This window comes from Colias philodice, chromosome 30, assembly GCF_061535455.1.
Source record: "Colias philodice isolate Cphi_HAF_F1 chromosome 30, ilColPhil1 Martin Lab GWU primary, whole genome shotgun sequence".
NCBI classification, from domain to species: Eukaryota; Metazoa; Arthropoda; class Insecta; order Lepidoptera; family Pieridae; genus Colias; species Colias philodice.
In genome coordinates this window covers 4,829,208-4,846,708 of record NC_143115.1, presented here as the reverse complement: position 1 = coordinate 4,846,708, position 17,501 = coordinate 4,829,208, and the positions used below count along the sequence as shown (strand labels likewise).

Genomic DNA, 17,501 nt, shown 5'->3' with positions numbered 1-17,501 from the left:
TATAATACAATACCTATAAGAATTACATAGTAAATTTGACATAAAGATCAAAATACAATTTCAAGTTATAATGAAGGTACAAATTTTATACCAATAAGCTTATTACGTCAATAAGAAACAAATAAAAAATAGTGATGTAATGACATTTTTTTTATTTAAGTATATCGATAAAATAAATGAATGATCATGAAAACATTACAAAAATGTTTTTACATAATTTCACTTACATAATAATATGAAATTTTATCAATAGCAAGAGCATGAAATATTTCATTCCTTCAGCATTTGGTATTGTAATTAAACTTTTTATGCTTAGTTTCTCGTGAAATTTAATCAAACGTGGTTTATGTGTACGATTGTACTAACGTTTTTAAGATCCGCTCCATCTAGCGGCAGACGTGCGAACTACAACAGCGGAATCGATCACGTGGTCTATCTAAACTTCTGGGAAAAAAAAACAAAACCTGTTTGCCTGGATGACGTTCGCCTGTGTTTTTGTCGTGTGAACTTTTATACGGAGAATATTTTGTGATAACGCAATTTTAAAAACATAAAAAAATAAAGCAGTGCGCGAAATTTTGTGCATAGTTTAATGTAAAAACTTGGTTAATAGTGGTGTATTGTTACATTTGTCACCAGATAAAGTTGGAAGGATAGGTGTTTGATAGTGATTGTATCATATCATATTAATTATTAATATAATACGTAAAATGTGTGCTTACAATGAGTGTTAGTGATGTGAAAAAAGTGAAAAGAAATGGGTGTCAGATGGAAACATCCGTTCAAAGAGAAATATTATAGTTGCCCACCAAAATGGATATGATTTCGGATCTATCGCCCTTGAGTAAGTATTAGAATCCTTTCGAACTTGTCTTTTGAAAAATAGTCATAGGCTAGTGATGTGGTCTAGCTGGTGAAATATCGATAGAATCCTTTCGAACGTAGCTGGTCTTTTGAAAAATAGTCAATAGCTAGTGATGTGTACCTAGCTGGTGATATATCGATAGTTTTGTAAGGTGAGCTTTTTATCGTGGGTTACTTGGTGCCGGAAGGTGGACGTCCCACTTTCTAGTTCTAACAAGTTATTATTCATTCTAATATGTACTCTTTGAGGTCTAGTTGACAACATGGTCAATTTATTTATTTCATCATGTTTTAGCTCACGAGTTTTATGTACCTACTAAGCTAATAACGAAAAAAAATGTAAATTTATGCATAATTTTTAATACTTATTTAAATCGTAGATAGGTATTTTTTTTCAAAATTAAAAAGGTATCTAGTTACTTAAATACATATTATGTACTACGATGTTTTTTATAAAAAGCTTGCCTACTTACCTACCTATTCATATTTTTTTCATCATGCAAGCAACTTGTATTTTTTACACACTTACAAGCATTACCTATCTTTAAAAAAAAGCTGTGTCAAACATCTTCTAAAATTGCTATTATTTTTTCTCTCATCTATCTCTTTTTGCTCTCTCAAGTCTATTGATCAAATGTTACGTAGGCACAGAATAATACACCCAATATAGTATATACAGATACAACCAGTAGGGAAACTTCATACAACACGTTCGAAATGGCTCACGCAAACAAGCACGTATGTTTAAGGAATAAGGATGTTCTTATATCTGTCAATTGTCTTAAACACCCTTACGATTCTCGCAAACACGCTTGCTTGTGTTCGTGAGCCATTACGAAAATGTTGTATGAAGTTTCCCTACTGGTTGTATTTGTATCTTATCTTATCTTATATATAAAATTCTCGTGTCACAATGTTAGTCTGCATACTCCTCCGAAACGGGTGGACCGATTCTCATGAAATTTTCTGTGCATATCGGGTAAGTCTGAGAATCGGCCAACATCTATTTTTCATATATGTACCTCGGGCGAAGCCGGGGCGGACCGCTAGTCTTATATATAAAATTCTCGTGTCACAATGTTAGTCTGCATACTCCTCCGAAACGGGTGGACCGATTCTCATGAAATTTTCTGTGCATATCGGGTAAGTCTGAGAATCGGCCAACATCTATTTTTCATATGTACCACGGGCGAAGCCGGGGCGGGCCGCTAGTATTATTATAATAACTAGTAACTAGCTAAGAATATTAAAGGTAGATACCTAGGTACCTATACCTGTTAGTCCACCTGTGCGTCACTATTTCTTAGTATTTAGCACTATTGTTTAAACCTTTGCCTAGAAGTTAGAAGATAATAATATTATTAATTATTATATTATACATAAAAATACATTTTCGAGGATATACGAAAAAAATGTTTGTTATTCTTTCACAGTACATAATTTGGCGCCAAAACTCCGCCATCTTTTATTTCTACTAGGTATTTTTATATTCCCGTTGTAAAAATAAACAGGTGAGGCTTTATCGACACCTTTAAACTGAAATCCATAAAGCCATTTTCGCTAGAGCGAAACTAATATTATACAAATACCTAAAGGCTAAATAATTAACAAAAGCCTCATTATGTTTAAAATAATCAAAATTTTCAAGGTCACAGAGACACCAGTTAAAAGTTAAACAAACAGTTAGTCAGTTTACAAAACAGCCTAATGTTATTTGAGATCGCTTTTTGTTTTAACTTGAAACTAGTAATGACACGCGACTGCGAACGTTTATGTACGTGTAGACCACGATCTCGTAGTTCTGTGGTGTAGACCGTAATGAATAAATCGCGATTAAAGGCAGCTGAAAGGTACCTAGGGATATTACAGATTACTTCTGTCGCAGAAGAATTCCAACCAATACCCGCGGCCCCATCATTAAAGCGGCTCGACGGAACACAGTGGGGTTTTAGTCGGTAAGAATCCGACATAACCCACGGCTCCTTCCCAGGGGGCCGTGGCCTGGGTATCTTTGGAAGATACCCACACTATAAAAAAGGTATATACCTAACTTCTAACCGTGTTATGACCTCCTATTCCCAATCAGTTTACGCCGTGAATTGAACTGACTGCCAAATTCATATAATACCATAATTAACCATGTCTGGTTATTGCGATCATAAATCAAAATATATGAATTTGCCAGTCAATTATGTAATCTGTCTGCAAATAAGAGGTCATAATACGGCCCCAGGCCTATTTTATCCATTTAGAAGTTATATATACGGCCCCTGTGAGCTTTTGAATTCTGTTAAAAAGAACTAAGTGCTACTGGTCCTATGGCCCATACCCCACAATGGGACAAAGCATTATAACATCGCGTTTCAAAGCAATTGTCGACAATAAAGACGTCGGCAAGTCCCGTACCGGAAAGAATTATCTTGTATCTATCTAAACGAATTACGGATAGGGCTGTCACTTGGGATATTTTATTTATTTTTTGTCGAATTTTTGAGTTACGGAGATTGTGTTATAAATAGACGGAATGTAAAATAAAATACAATTTAACGTGTACTTGAATAATGAATACAAATAATTTATATGTTTTTGGGATTTTCAAAAATATTTATCTTTTTTTAACACCCCAGGAATATCTTAAAAATTTAGATTTCAGATCAATCGCTTGATCAAAAATTTCGTGTTGGTTGTATTAAACACTTTTTTATTGCATTATATTAGTCACATTTTGCCATATCACAAAATAAACAAAATATTTATAAATCAAACGACCTACACTGTGTTAGTATAAATAAATTCTCTTTTCTTCATATATATCGATTTTTAATTTGCAATGCAAGAAAATAATTTTAAAACTCACAGTTGACAGCCCTATCGCAGACATTACAGAATTAGGTATAATGATACTTCCCTTGACACATTTCTCACTAGACTTTGGCCCTAAGTCCTTAAGGAATAGGGTCCTTATATTTGGCCCTTTGTTAGATAAACGGCTAATAAAATACTTATACTATAGTAAAAACTATATCATACGCCACCTAGTGTTGAACTAAGGAAAACTTGTACTGTAAGCAACTAAGAAACATATAAACACTCTTTTATAAGCTTCACCTGTATCCTCTATACTCGATTTCGAGCCACATGAAATAGACTGAATAATGTAGTTACCTACTTAAATAAATGCTTGTTTTTTAGTTTTTCGAAATTTTTCGAACAACTAAAATGAAAAAATATAGCTACACCAGGGTTGACACTTGACACCACTAAAAAATATGGCCTATGTTATTCTGCAAAAATATAGCTTTTGGAAGAGAAAAAATCCTACTGTTTGTTATTCTTTCACGTAAAAACTACCGAACCGATTACAATTTGGTATGTGTAGACCCAGAATAAGACAGGCTACTTTTAATCCCGGAAATCCCATAGGAACTGGGACTGTGCGGATTTTTCTTTGAAAACTCTGGTAACTATAGCCGCGGGCGGAATACTAATAAATTATTATAGGACAAGTAGTATTTTAACTTTTTAAGTTATAAGTTATAACTTATAACTATCATAATAAACTATACTATTGTAGATTGTAGATAAATCATATATCCTGCAAACAATGGATGCCAATCAAATGTCAAAATAAAACTAATAAACGATTAGAATAATAATTAACGACGTTACAATGCATAGTCCATGCATTTACAGTTACGTATACATACTAATAAATATTAAATATATAGAAATAGTAATCTCTGTTTGTTTGTAATTTGACATGATTTTAAAATTGAGCAACTACCTATACCTATAAAGAGTTCCTTGCCGGTTCTTCTCCATACATACTGCTTTCCGAATCGGTCGCGGTGGTAAATGTTAAAATATGTTATGACTTATGACGATTCCAAAGTGTTTCTAGAAGAAGTATTATTGAATAAATAAATGTTTGAGTTTTAAAATACAAAAATAATCAAAATTTATAAAAGAAATTCGTGTTGGTTACACCTTTTTTTAACTCGAGAAAGGCACATTGAATCGTAGTCCGTACCTAATGTTATTTTTCCTTTTTTTGCTTCGTATCACTACTTTTCAAAACGGACTTTACATACATTTAGAAAATCCAAGGGTCCCAACAGACAAATAGATAAATACCTCTATAAATTCACAATCATAAAAATAAATCACAGGTATTTATTAAAAATAAATAAATTACAGGTTCTAGTAAAAAGCGAGAGAGAGACAGTGCTATATGTGCGAAAGGGACACACACCCTACTTAATTTTTCCCACGATTAAGAAATAAAACAATGAAAATTGCTCATTGCATTCAACTGTGTACAGGTATTTCTTTATAACCTAAATATTATGTATAATGTCAACTGGAAAAAAAAATTATACGTTCATTCGCGCCCTTTCTAAAAAAAAATAAACGCAATTTTTTTTTAATCTATGTCATTATGGTATATCTGCTGAAATTGTGCAATAGATTTTAATTTGTTCAATAGGTTTTGCACGATAGAGTAAGTACAAAAAAAAACTACTGAAGAAGTACTATAAACAAAAATTGTATAGAACCTATCGATTATTAATTTTTACTTACTGAAATGTCTATATCTACTAAAATTGAAACATTTTTAAATTTTCAAAACATAACCCTCTATAATAATTATTCGTAATCGGTTAACCACCTGGGCGAAACAACAATAGCATTTGATTCACAATACAAACACATAAACTTGCGACTTTGTTTAACCGACGGAACAAGGTGAGGTTATGCTGTTTTCCTATTTAATTTTTTATGGAGTCGAGGTTTTATAAAAAATGTATTGGATCGTGATTAAAAAAATAGGCCTTGTATTTTTTTCAGGACAAATGTTTACGTGTTTATTGTTCCAAAAAGGTTGAACAGTTTTCGATGATATTTTCGTTAATATTTACGCTAAGTTCGCGCCATGTTTCAATTATTTAGTAGTTACTACGCACATTTATTTGGGTAGTAAATAGATAGGTGGAATAGGACTAGGAGGAATAAAAGAACGAACAACTTTAAGTAATTACTAATTATTACATGCCATTCTACTTACAGAGTTAATTGTTGGAAATGTCGACGTACATAGGTGGCCATTATTTCCTTTTTGCAGGTAGGTTTTGTTGCCTTTCAGACAGTAATAAACAATCTTTTCTACAAGAACTTGACTGTACAGGTAGGTAATATCAAATAAGGTTGAATATTTTTTTTACAAGACCTGCAATAAATTGATTATTCATTATACAAATATGTATGTAGCTTTTCATCATCATTTGCATTTATCTGCCTACTGCTGTATCCGAATATTGGCTAAATCGTAGTAGGTATACGCCGCTAATAAACTAAAAAAAACTATTTGAAAATGAGTACAAAAATCCGGAACTAATACAGCAAACAAATAAATTACCATACAAATACACAGAAATCTAAACTAAATTTAATAAAAAAAACCACCTTGGCACAAAATAATATAATTATGTATTAATATTGTCGCTCTGCTAGGTTCACAGTTTTCGTGGTCGGATTTAATTGAAGGCTAAGAGCGGGGGCACACGATGCGTTGCGGTGGCGGTGCGGCGCCGGAGCGGTGTCGCTGCGTCGTCTTACATAGAAATATCTGTGGCATGTCACACGATGCGCTCCGGCGCCGCACCGGACTTGTAACCACCAAGACGAGGCGGGGAGGGGTGAATGCGGTGCGACGTCGGAGCGGCACCGCTCAGTTGTTTTGCATCACAAGGAAGGACACGCTGTGCAACCCTGCTACGACGCCGCTGCGACATAACAACGTTACGGCGCCGCACCACTCGTGTGCCCACTGACACGGTGAAATCTTTGCGGTGCGGCGCCGCAACGCATCGTGTGCCCTCGCCCTAACAGTAGCTTCATGGAAGGTGGAATATTTACCTGTTTATAGTTTTCATGTTTTTGTGTCGTTTAATATACAATAGATGGCATCTATTAGATGCTAATATTATAAAGATGATGAGTTTGTTTGCTCGAGTTTGAAAACAACTGAAATGATTTTGAATTATTTTTCCAGTAAAAAGCTCATAGAGCTGCATTATTCAACTGTAGCAAAGACAAGAAGAAGTAACGGTTTAAAATCGTCATAGATAATTAATCCAATTTTTTGACGTGACAACATCTTATAATTCAATAGCCGGCTGCACGCACGAAAAAACATGACTAATGCGGCGTTACCTCCGCTCTGAGGCGTTCCGTAAGGCTTGAAGTGCAATCGAGAGCGCGGAACGAGCGACAAAGAAACACAATCAGTCACGTTCAACTATCGTCAGTAAACCGACTTTACAGACAACCAATTTTTTTGTCTGTTGTAAGGTTATGTGCAAGAAGCTTATATCTAATACAATGCAGGCGTCATTAACAGTCATATTTTCTTGTTACTAGTTAATGTTCATAGTGCAATCTCCAGTGTATTAGATATAAGCTTCTTGGTTATGTGATATGTCACAGATTAGATACTAGGTTATGTGTGTACCAAATTCAGCCACATGTGTTCAGTAGTTTTTATGTGAAAAGACAATTAATAATTAAGATATCTTGCCGAAATGTTAATTAATATCTGTGTCACATTTCTTCCTCACCTATATATTTTTTTAATCTATACTATTTATTAATTTAAAATTATTTAGCTGGCGCTAATCTCGGGAACTACTGATCTAATTTGAAAAATTCTTTTGTGTTAGATAGCCCATTTATCGAGGAAGGCTATTATAGGTTTTATACTGTGGTTTTATACCTATTACGCTATCTCAATGACCAACAGGAGCGGAACAATGCGGGTAAAACCGCGGGGCACAGCTAGTAAACGGATAAAAATAAAATCCCTATGTGAAAATGAGCACACTACGTATTCGCGTCTAAAAAACGATGTTTATTTTAACTTATGTACCTAATATTTCACAGTCATACATATTTGTTTTTTCTCTCAATAATGATTGTTTATTTAATATTCTTGTATTTATTATATCAGTTGACATATTTAAAAGTTTTGGCTATAGCCTATAATATACATCTAACTGCGTATTCGTGTCAAATTTCGTTGTTTTGGGTCGGTCATGCTATGCTTTGTTTTGGACTATACAAGGTGTTATTTTTAATTTTTACCAACGTAAAGTAAAAAAAAAAATTTAATTCCCGTGTCAACTTCTGGGGTACCTATAAGTGAAGTCCCATGTCCCCTAGTGGGGTAATGGGCAGATGCATTATACATCTGTTTCACTGATCGATTTTCTTTAGGGACAAGTAGGTGATCAGCCTTCTATGTCCTACCAGGCCGAGACATTTTTACCTAGGTACCTAATTATTTAATACATTTTTCATGAATTTTTAACTTTCTTATGTAAGTACTAGCGGTCCGCCCCGGCTTCGCCCGTGGTACATATTATGAAAAATAGATGTTGGCCGATTCTCAGACTTACCCGATATGCACAGAAAATTTCATGAGAATCGGTCCACCCGTTTCGGAGGAGTATGCAGACTAACATTGTGACACGAGAATTTTATATATAAGATTGTATTGTGTAGATGGAAATCTTATGTGTAGAAAAGAAAAAAATATACGTAATCACTAATAAGCTCATGAACACATCCTTACATTTATTTAAATCAAATTAAAATCGAATAGAATTGTGGTAATACAAAAGTTCACATCATTGAAAAAAATAGTCCAAACATTTCGCCAAACAATTGGCATAAAAATTAAACACCCTGTATACCAACTTAAGTTCCAATAAGTCAATCTGAACATTAAGCCACGTCAAGTCAAGCTCGCTCCTGATTGGTGGAAATAAAACGTTAAGGGTGGGTTGACCCGCCCCTCGATACTATTAGTTTGATCAATAATTTTCAATAGCCTTGAAATACGTGATTTACTTATAATATTGAATCGCTTTTTTCGGGTTCACATTGGTAAATTATACTAATATTATTATACTAATATTATAAAGCTGAAGAGTTTGTTTGTTTGAACGCGCTAATCTCAGGAACTACTGGTCCAATTTGAAAAATTCTTTCGGTGTTAGATAGCCCATTTATCGGGGAAGGCTATAGGTTATTTATCATCACGCTAAGACTAACAGGATCGGAGCAATGTGGGTGAAACCGTGGGGCATAGCTATAACTAGTACATACATCTTTACTATGATCGTTCATTATGCATCTTCAAGATGCTTTCTAATGGTACAAAGATTTAGTTGTGAATGAAATCGCAAATAATACTTCTAATATTATAATTATGCGATAGTTTGTATGTTTGTTTATTACTCCTACACGCAAAAACTGAACCGATTTTCATGAAATTTGGCACACGTATAGAGGGTAACTTGGATTACCACTTATGATAGTATTTTGAAAATGTATCTACGTTATCAAAAATACTAGGTTCATCTTCAGAAAGCAACAAAAATGGTCGTTTTTTTTTAAAAAGTATTCTTTATTAAATCAAGAAACACGATAATCTTTTGTCACTTTGTCCATAATATAATGAAAATAACATTTATTGACCGAGAATGGTATGAATGGGTATTGAGTTAACAATGCCATAGTAACGGGATGAGATGTGACGTCATAAAACGACAAAGAAGCGTAGTTTCTAAATTAAAAAAATCCTTTGCTAGGCACTTCTTATAGAAATACAAACTACAATATAGTAGGTATTCTTACCTACTTATACACTTATATATGATTTAAGGAAAAGAAAATTACCAAAAATTCGAAAATTTACTTCCAACTTTTTAAGTCTCTGTGTATTAAGTACATATGTAGTACCTACTAGCTGTGCTGTGCGGTTTTACCAGCATTGCTCCGCTCCTGTTGGTCTTAGCGTGATGGTATATAGCTTATAGCCTTCCTCGATAAATGGGCTATGAGCTATCTAAAACCGAAAGAATTTTTCAAATCTGACCAGTAGGTCCTGAGATTAGCGCGTTCAAACAAACAAACTCTTCAGCTTTATAATGTAAAAAAATACCTATTGTTTTTTTGTAAAAGTTACTTGAACCGATATTCTTAAATATTATATCGTAACAAGTAGGTACGAGTTACAAAAGCCAGACAACATTAGTTTTATTTAAAGCGTAATTCTATACTCTGATAACAGCTTGACGCATGTTTGTAGATATAATATGAATCAATTTTCGGTTTTTATCCTACTAATATTATAAATGCGAAAGTTTGTGAGGATGTGTGTGTGTGTGCGTGTGTGTTACTCTTTCACGCAAATACTACTGAACTGATTACAATGAAATTTAGCACACATATAGAGGGTAACTTGGATTAAAACATAGGATAGGTTTTATCTCGGAAATCTCACGGGAACGGGAACTACGCGGGTTTTTCTTTGAATACGCGGGCGAAGCCGCGGGCGGAAAGCTAGTATGTTTATAAAAGCCGGCTACTCACGTACCTGCATCAGGGGCAATATTTTAATTGCACCCTTAATTGTGATGTGTATAGGCACTGGGGCAATTTAGAGAACAACTGAAATTGCTCCGACCGCCGTGCAACCGAGATTGTTTCAATATTGCCCCTGCGGCAGGTTCGTGAGCATGCTTGTATAAGTATGTTTGTAACCATAGAAATCTAAATAACAAGACACATAGAAGTGCTAAAATGTCATAATTCGTATGAAAACCGCTGTCGCCAAAATCAACACATTCAAACCGAAAGCTAAACAGTACACACAAGTAAACTATGCCTTTTATTGGACAGCTTGATTTTAGTGAAAACTAACTTATCTATTAAATTAAGCTTTTGAATATGTATCCTAACGCACGAATTTACGGTTTATTTTAGAATAACATCCCTAAGTATATGAGACTTTTTGCTCCAATACGAACAAACGTGATAATAAGAATGGTCGACTGTGTCATTCATTGTTATTTCGATTACTATGGTGACGCTCGTAATACTTGTAAATATTCTATAATTTTAAGGAAAAACGGCATTATTTCTAAAAAAAAATATTTTCCGATGAAATATTATTCCTTTATAAGTATAATTACAACTTGTGGAAGAATTTCCGCAATGGGAATTGCTGAAACACACCATGTATACACTCATACGTCTCCAGAGCAACTGAACAGTGACGAATGCACTGGTGTTGTGCAAATCACCTGAGTGGCGACAAGGTCACGCACGCTTACGACTTCTAGTGTCTTGTTATTTAGATTTCTATGTTTGTAACCGACTCCTTAAGACTCGATTTTGACCGACTTTATAGGGACAGATGTGATTCAAACTTTGTACTCATTAATTTAATTGTACATTACCCATTCCAAGGTAGGTTTGGTAGAGCAAATATTTTTACAATATATTATCAGTTATGTTATATTATGTAATAATTATCTTTAACATTATTTGTACAGATGTGAAGAATGAAATTAGGTACTGGTTTAAATCCATACTAATATTATAAATGCGAAAGTAACTCTGTCTGTCTGTCTGTTACTCAATCACGCCTTAACTACTGAACCAATTTGCATGAAATTCAGTATAGAGATACTTTGATACCCGAGAAAGGACATAGGCTACTTCTTACCCCGGGAAATAGGATAGGTTTCATCCCGGAAATCCCACGGGAACGGGAACTATGCGGGTTTTTCTTTGACTGCGCGGGCGAAGCTGCGTGTGGAAAGCTAGTTTAAAATAAAAAAGTACGTAATTATCGAAAATCTATACGTATGCAGTTCTACCTACATATTTCTTTTTAGAATAAGGGAAATGGGAATGTTTCTTGTCTGCACTATCTCTAGTATTTCAAGTACTTTCCTCCAGGGGGCAGGGCCTATAGGAAATTGTAAAGGTATTGACCAATTGACCTATTATGATGATTCTAAAGCGAAATAAAGAAATGATTAAGTTTCATAGACTTCACTTAATGTTAACTAGCTGAGCTCCGCGGTTTTACCCGCATTGCTTCGCTCCTGTCTTAGCGTGATGATATATAGCCTAAGCCTTTCTCGATAAATGGACTATCTAACACTGACCAATTTTTCAAATCGGAACTGTAGTTCGTAAGATTTATGCGTTCAAACAAACAAACTCTTCAGCTTTACAATATTAGTAGGTAGGTATAGATGACGCCAAATTTTTCGTTATTTAATTAATAATCGAAAGTAAATCACCAGCTGTTGGTCACAGCCGATCAGCTCCACCTGACGACTACATTTCACGCGTGATCGCACCCGGAACGGTACAGCAGTTTTGGTGGTAGTCGTGCGGAAAGTGTATGTTTATGATGTAACCTATTTCACCTATTTGTGTTAATTTCTTGTAAACAATGTTTTTATAGAAATGTAAGATAAGGAAAATACGACAACAATCGGCATTATAGGATTAACCTATTACATATTATACACTAGCTTTCCGCCCGCGGCTTTGCCCGCTTTGTCTAAAACCTAATATCTAAATTATATACCTACTAAAACCTTCCTGTTGAATCACTCTAACTTATTAAAAAAACGCATCAAAATTTATTGCGTAGTTTTAAAGATTTTAGCATAACTAAATAGGAACATAAAAGTGACTTGATTTAGGTATGTATATATGTGTAGGTACCTACCTACTACCTATCTAGGTATACCAATTTATTAATATGCACCCTGAGCATTAACATTAAAATCAAAAATACACCGCTAAAGAGGCGGTCTGTAATCTGTATACATAATAATTGGTCTGATTTCATTTACGTGTTTGCGCTTTCTAAATAAATCCAACCCCTTTTAAACCTTCTTCATACCTATACATATTAAATAATTCAACCAATCTTCATTTGTATGCCTATGAATATAAAGGTCAAAATAGAATGCACGAATTTCTAAAATTTTCTCCATCGGCCCACTGTATTCCTGTCACGAACCCCATTGGTCAATATTTTCCTCAAAACCGCAAACCTCATGTTGAAAACCAAACCGTAAATATACCCGTCTCCCTCCCACCCACGGTGTACCCAACTAGCTATCCCTCTCCCTCAAGGGTTGATTTCTTTAGCGCCAGTGCGTTTCATGTTAAAGTTGTTGTTAGACGCTTATTGAACAAATAGATTTCGTGGCGTCACGTTTTTATTTCCAAAACGTGAATAGATATTTTATTTATAATAGATTAATTAAAAAAAAAAACAATTGACAGCATTGCACTGGTTGATTAGAAAAAAAAATTGCGTTCGATTTTCGTTCTAAATTTGAATAGTGGCGGTCTTTTCATTTTGTGTTTTTTTATGCAATGTGTGACTGTGTTAGTTTGTTGGATGTGACGTAAAATGGACAAAAAATGATTTTAATGTGCAATTAAAATGGAATATACTTGGCATATGGAGGACACAGGGACGCGGGATTTGAACAGGCCCCGATTATCGGGTAGAAATCAAGGTAAAGAATAATTATTATACTTACGTATTTCTTTGAGAAAATATTTTGATTAATTAAAATCAAATTGAATGGCGTTTTAAACAACTGAAAACAAAATGATAATTAAAATGAAGCAGTTAATAATTACTTGTCCTAAATGCATTTAATGTTTTTATTGTTTATTTATTGTTTGAAATAAATATAATCATTGTATAGTATATAAAATATTATGTATTTATAAAGATGTACATTTTAACACGGGAGATAAGAATTTAGAATTAAATTATTAAAATAATAAAAATGTGTTGGTAATTTAAATAAAATTATCGGTACTTATTTATCAAGTAAAATATATATATATATAACAATATTTTCGTAACGAAGTAACATAGTTCTACATGATATTCATACGAAAGGTAATGCTCCAGTAATTATTGCTAATGAAGCGAGAAAACCGGTTTTAAATCAAGTTTTTTATTCATATTTACATTAATTTAAACCGATGAATTGATAACATAAGAATATATTGCAATAAAATTCTAATTATAGGTTTTTAAAAATTAGATTAGTCTATCGATATAATCGAACATAGATTAATCTTATATATAAAAATGAATCGCAAAATGTGTTGGTAAGCGCATAACTCGAGAACAGCTGAACCGATTTCGATAATTCTTTTTTTATTATATTCCTTGAAGTACGAGGATGGTTTTTATGTAGAGAAAACGTAAATATGTACCACGGGCGAAGCCGGGGCGGACCGCTAGTCTTATATATAAAAATGAATCGCAAAATGTGTTGGTAAGCGCATAACTCGAGAACGGCTGAACCGATTTCGATAATTCTTTTTTTATTATATTCCTTGAAGTACGAGGATGGTTTTTATGTAGAGAAAACGTAAATATGTACCACGGGCGAAGCCGGGGCGGACCGCTAGTACTTAATAGTTATAGTTTACTAACTTTCCGCCCGCGGCTCGCCCGCTTTGTCTAAAACATAATAAATTATAGAATTGATCCTATCCTCTTTTTTGAAGTCGGTTGATAAATAAACGACCTACGGAAATACGTAAGGAAATACGTCACCGAATGATAAATCCCAGTTTTTTGTTACGCATGAAGAATTATATCAGCAATGATAAAACTAATTTTGATGACGTTCAAACTTCAAACCTATGCGGGATTTCCGTTGCAAAATTATTTAGTTCGGAACAGCTTGCTTTACGCAACTTACTTTTAATATAAATAAATAAATAATAATAATAATTGAACATTTAAAACAAACAAATACCGTGTACCTACGTAGGAAGTAGTTAGGAATATTATAAAGAGGTAAAGGTTCTAACTTTGTATTATTGCACGCCTCATAAGCGAAGCGTTGAGGTGGGTACTACTGTCACTTCGCGCAAAACATCTGATTTTTCAAACTTAAAATGTCTTTATGTATCATACATTGCACTTGTAAGATAATACATACACACACATATTAAGAAAAAACAGTATTTTTAACATTCATGATATTTTTGATGTCATTTTTGTTATTTAAACTAGTTAAAAAACAGTTTAAAAAAGTTCTGTCTTGGACGTCCGTGTGTCTGTATGTGCGGAGGATTTTCTTGTTAACACGATAGCGACCGAAATACTTTACTAATCGAGTCTTTTTTTTTCTCTTACGCTTGAGTATGCTCAGGAATAGAACCCTTTCATTTTTCAGGGTCTGATTCGATGTGGTTTAATTGTTATTAAATAAACAAAAATAATAATTAATAAATAATTATTAAAAAAAAATTACGAGGCGTGCACTTTTGGATTTTCCAAATTATTGGGTAAGTACAGGTAGGTATTGATCTGATCATGAAAATTAGATACTACAGAAGTGACAATACCTACTAACCTAGGCACTTAGGTAATTTTTGGGAAAAAAAAAGAAACAAATTGTGCGCGAAGAATTTTTTTTATCAACCTCAATATCAAAGATTTATTTATTCAATAAGGGCCGATTTTTCAATGTTTGTATAAAACTTATTCGTCGAATAATGTATGAAACTACCATTTTAAGAACGTATTCTATAAATTGCTCTATTTGACAGTTTACGTGACATTCGTGTAATACCTACTTTATTGGACGGATAAGTTTTATCAAGCTTCTTGGTTTTATCCAAGCATTGAAAAATCGGCCCTAAGACTACTAAGGGCCGATTTTTCAGTCGTTGGTTAAAATTTATCCGTCCAATAAAGTATTACACGAACATTTTAAAATGTCACTTATATACTGTCAAATTCCACGTCGCGTACAGTCTTTTTTTACGTAACTTACTTTTTACTTGCAAGTTTATAATTATCCCACATAGACTCAGTTATCACTCATCACAACCGTGAAAGTGCTACAACAATCCTCAAAATCAGTGCAGTATAACTAAAGTAATATCAGATAAGTGCAGTTAAACGTTATTATTTAAACGCGTTGCTAAGCCGATCACTCGCTGAGTCGCTCCGCTTATGACTCACCGCTCCGCTTGTGCGCATGACCTCACCGCGTGACTGTGCTTACACACTGTGCGGCATACTGACTGTACTGAACGTGCAAAACAAATTAATAAGTGATTTATATAAAATAACTAGACTATAATATAATAACCGATTAATAAATAAACCATCCATTTATACGTGATCAAATAGTGTATAATTAATAAAACTGAATAATGTCTTCTCAAAAAAACTGCTCAGCCTGCCTCCTCGCAATCAGAGATAAAAACTATTTAACCTGCGCTTCAGAGAATTGTGATAAATTATTTCATCTCCTCTGCGTCAGCCCTACGGCTTTGACAACAGAACAAAAGACGCGTTTTATATGTCCTAATTGTCAAGCTACATTAAAAAAAGGCGGGGATAACTCAACAACTCCGGTGCGCACTTCTGCAGTGGAGGACAATATAACCAAACGTAAGAAAATCAGCAAATTTAGTAGCCCGCAGTCTGGTTCTATGGCTGCCATTCAACCAGCTGGGTCTCATGACATGCAAACTCTTGCCGAAGAAATGAGACTGCTCCGTCAGTCTATGTCTAGTTTTAAAGTTGACTTGGAAAGGGTTGTTACAACACTGAACAATTACCAGGCCCAACTAGAAGGAATTTCTGCAAAAATTGAGAGCCAAGACGTGAAAATTAAACTTATTGAAGAAAAGTGTCGTGAAAACGAAGATCTCCAAATAACTATATCCCAACTAAAACAACAACTCGATAATAAATCACAATCCATGCTTACAAAATCTATAGAAGTGATTGGAATTGAAGAAATGCCTAACGAAAATCCCGTGCATATTGCTCTAACCTTAGCCAATAAAATTGGTCTAAACATGTCAGAGGCGGACCTTGACAATGTTTCTAGATCCGGAACACGCAGACGGCTAGAGAAGACCGATAGCAATATCCAGGATCCTACTGCTCCTCGACCGCTTACGATCCACTTTACAAGAAAATTAAAGCGTGACGAGTTTTTAAAATCCGGTAAATCAAGGAGAAATCTCGTGAGCAAGGATATAATTGGTCAAGGCCAAGAAAGAAGGGTATACATTAACGAAAAGCTCACAAGGGATAGAAGACTGTTGTTTCGTGAAGCGCGTAAATCAGCCATTACCCACTCATTCAAATATTGCTGGATCAAAAACGGAACTATTTATTTTCGAAAATACACTGGGAGCCCTGCAATTCCAATTCAATCCTATGATGACCTCCATCGGATCTGCCCCCCCAAGTCAGACTAAAAATATAAACTTAAATAATAAGATAACTCTAAGGAAACCATTCCATGCGTACATTCCTGTTTTTATTTTAAATTTGATATTCTTCTTTTTTGTTTATTTTATTAATAATTCAATGGTATATTCTAAACTACTACAGATTATTCTTAAAAGTAAACATTTATTATTTACAGTTTTACTAGATCTAAATTTTTATTGTTTTTTATTGTATAGATACTTTTGTCTCAATTTTTATAATGCCGATGAAGATATAAATCGGAGCTTGTTTACTGTACTAATCTTTTGTTGGTTGATTATTGAATCTGTTCTAAGCTTAAAAGTTGACACTTTATTTACACTTCCTTGGTTATGTGAATATGCTATATTTGTTGTTGTTATTTGTACACTGTTGCTTGTCAAGCCCTGTATTAGTTTTAATTGTTTCGTGGTGTTTATGGGTTTTAAATGGTTGGTGGTCTTGAATGTGTCTCTGTTTGCATCACACTTTGGAACTATCT

The 17,501-nt window shown here is 33.9% G+C and overlaps 1 protein-coding gene across 2 annotated transcripts in view; it reads left to right on the top strand.

Moving 5' to 3' along the window:
* The first annotated feature begins 457 nt into the window (after positions 1–457).
* Positions 458–17,501, top strand: part of LOC149475524 (uncharacterized) — a 62,943-nt gene continuing 45,899 nt past the window's right edge. Inside the window, exon 1 of one of the 2 annotated variants that reach the window (XM_089713338.1) lies at positions 458–844. In XM_089713338.1, coding sequence (XP_089569464.1) covers positions 814–844 — 31 coding nt within the window. In that variant the 5' untranslated portion in view covers positions 458–813. Of the gene's footprint in view, positions 845–12,887; positions 13,266–17,501 lie in introns of those variants that run through there. The other variant, XM_089713337.1, reaches the window with a different exon arrangement.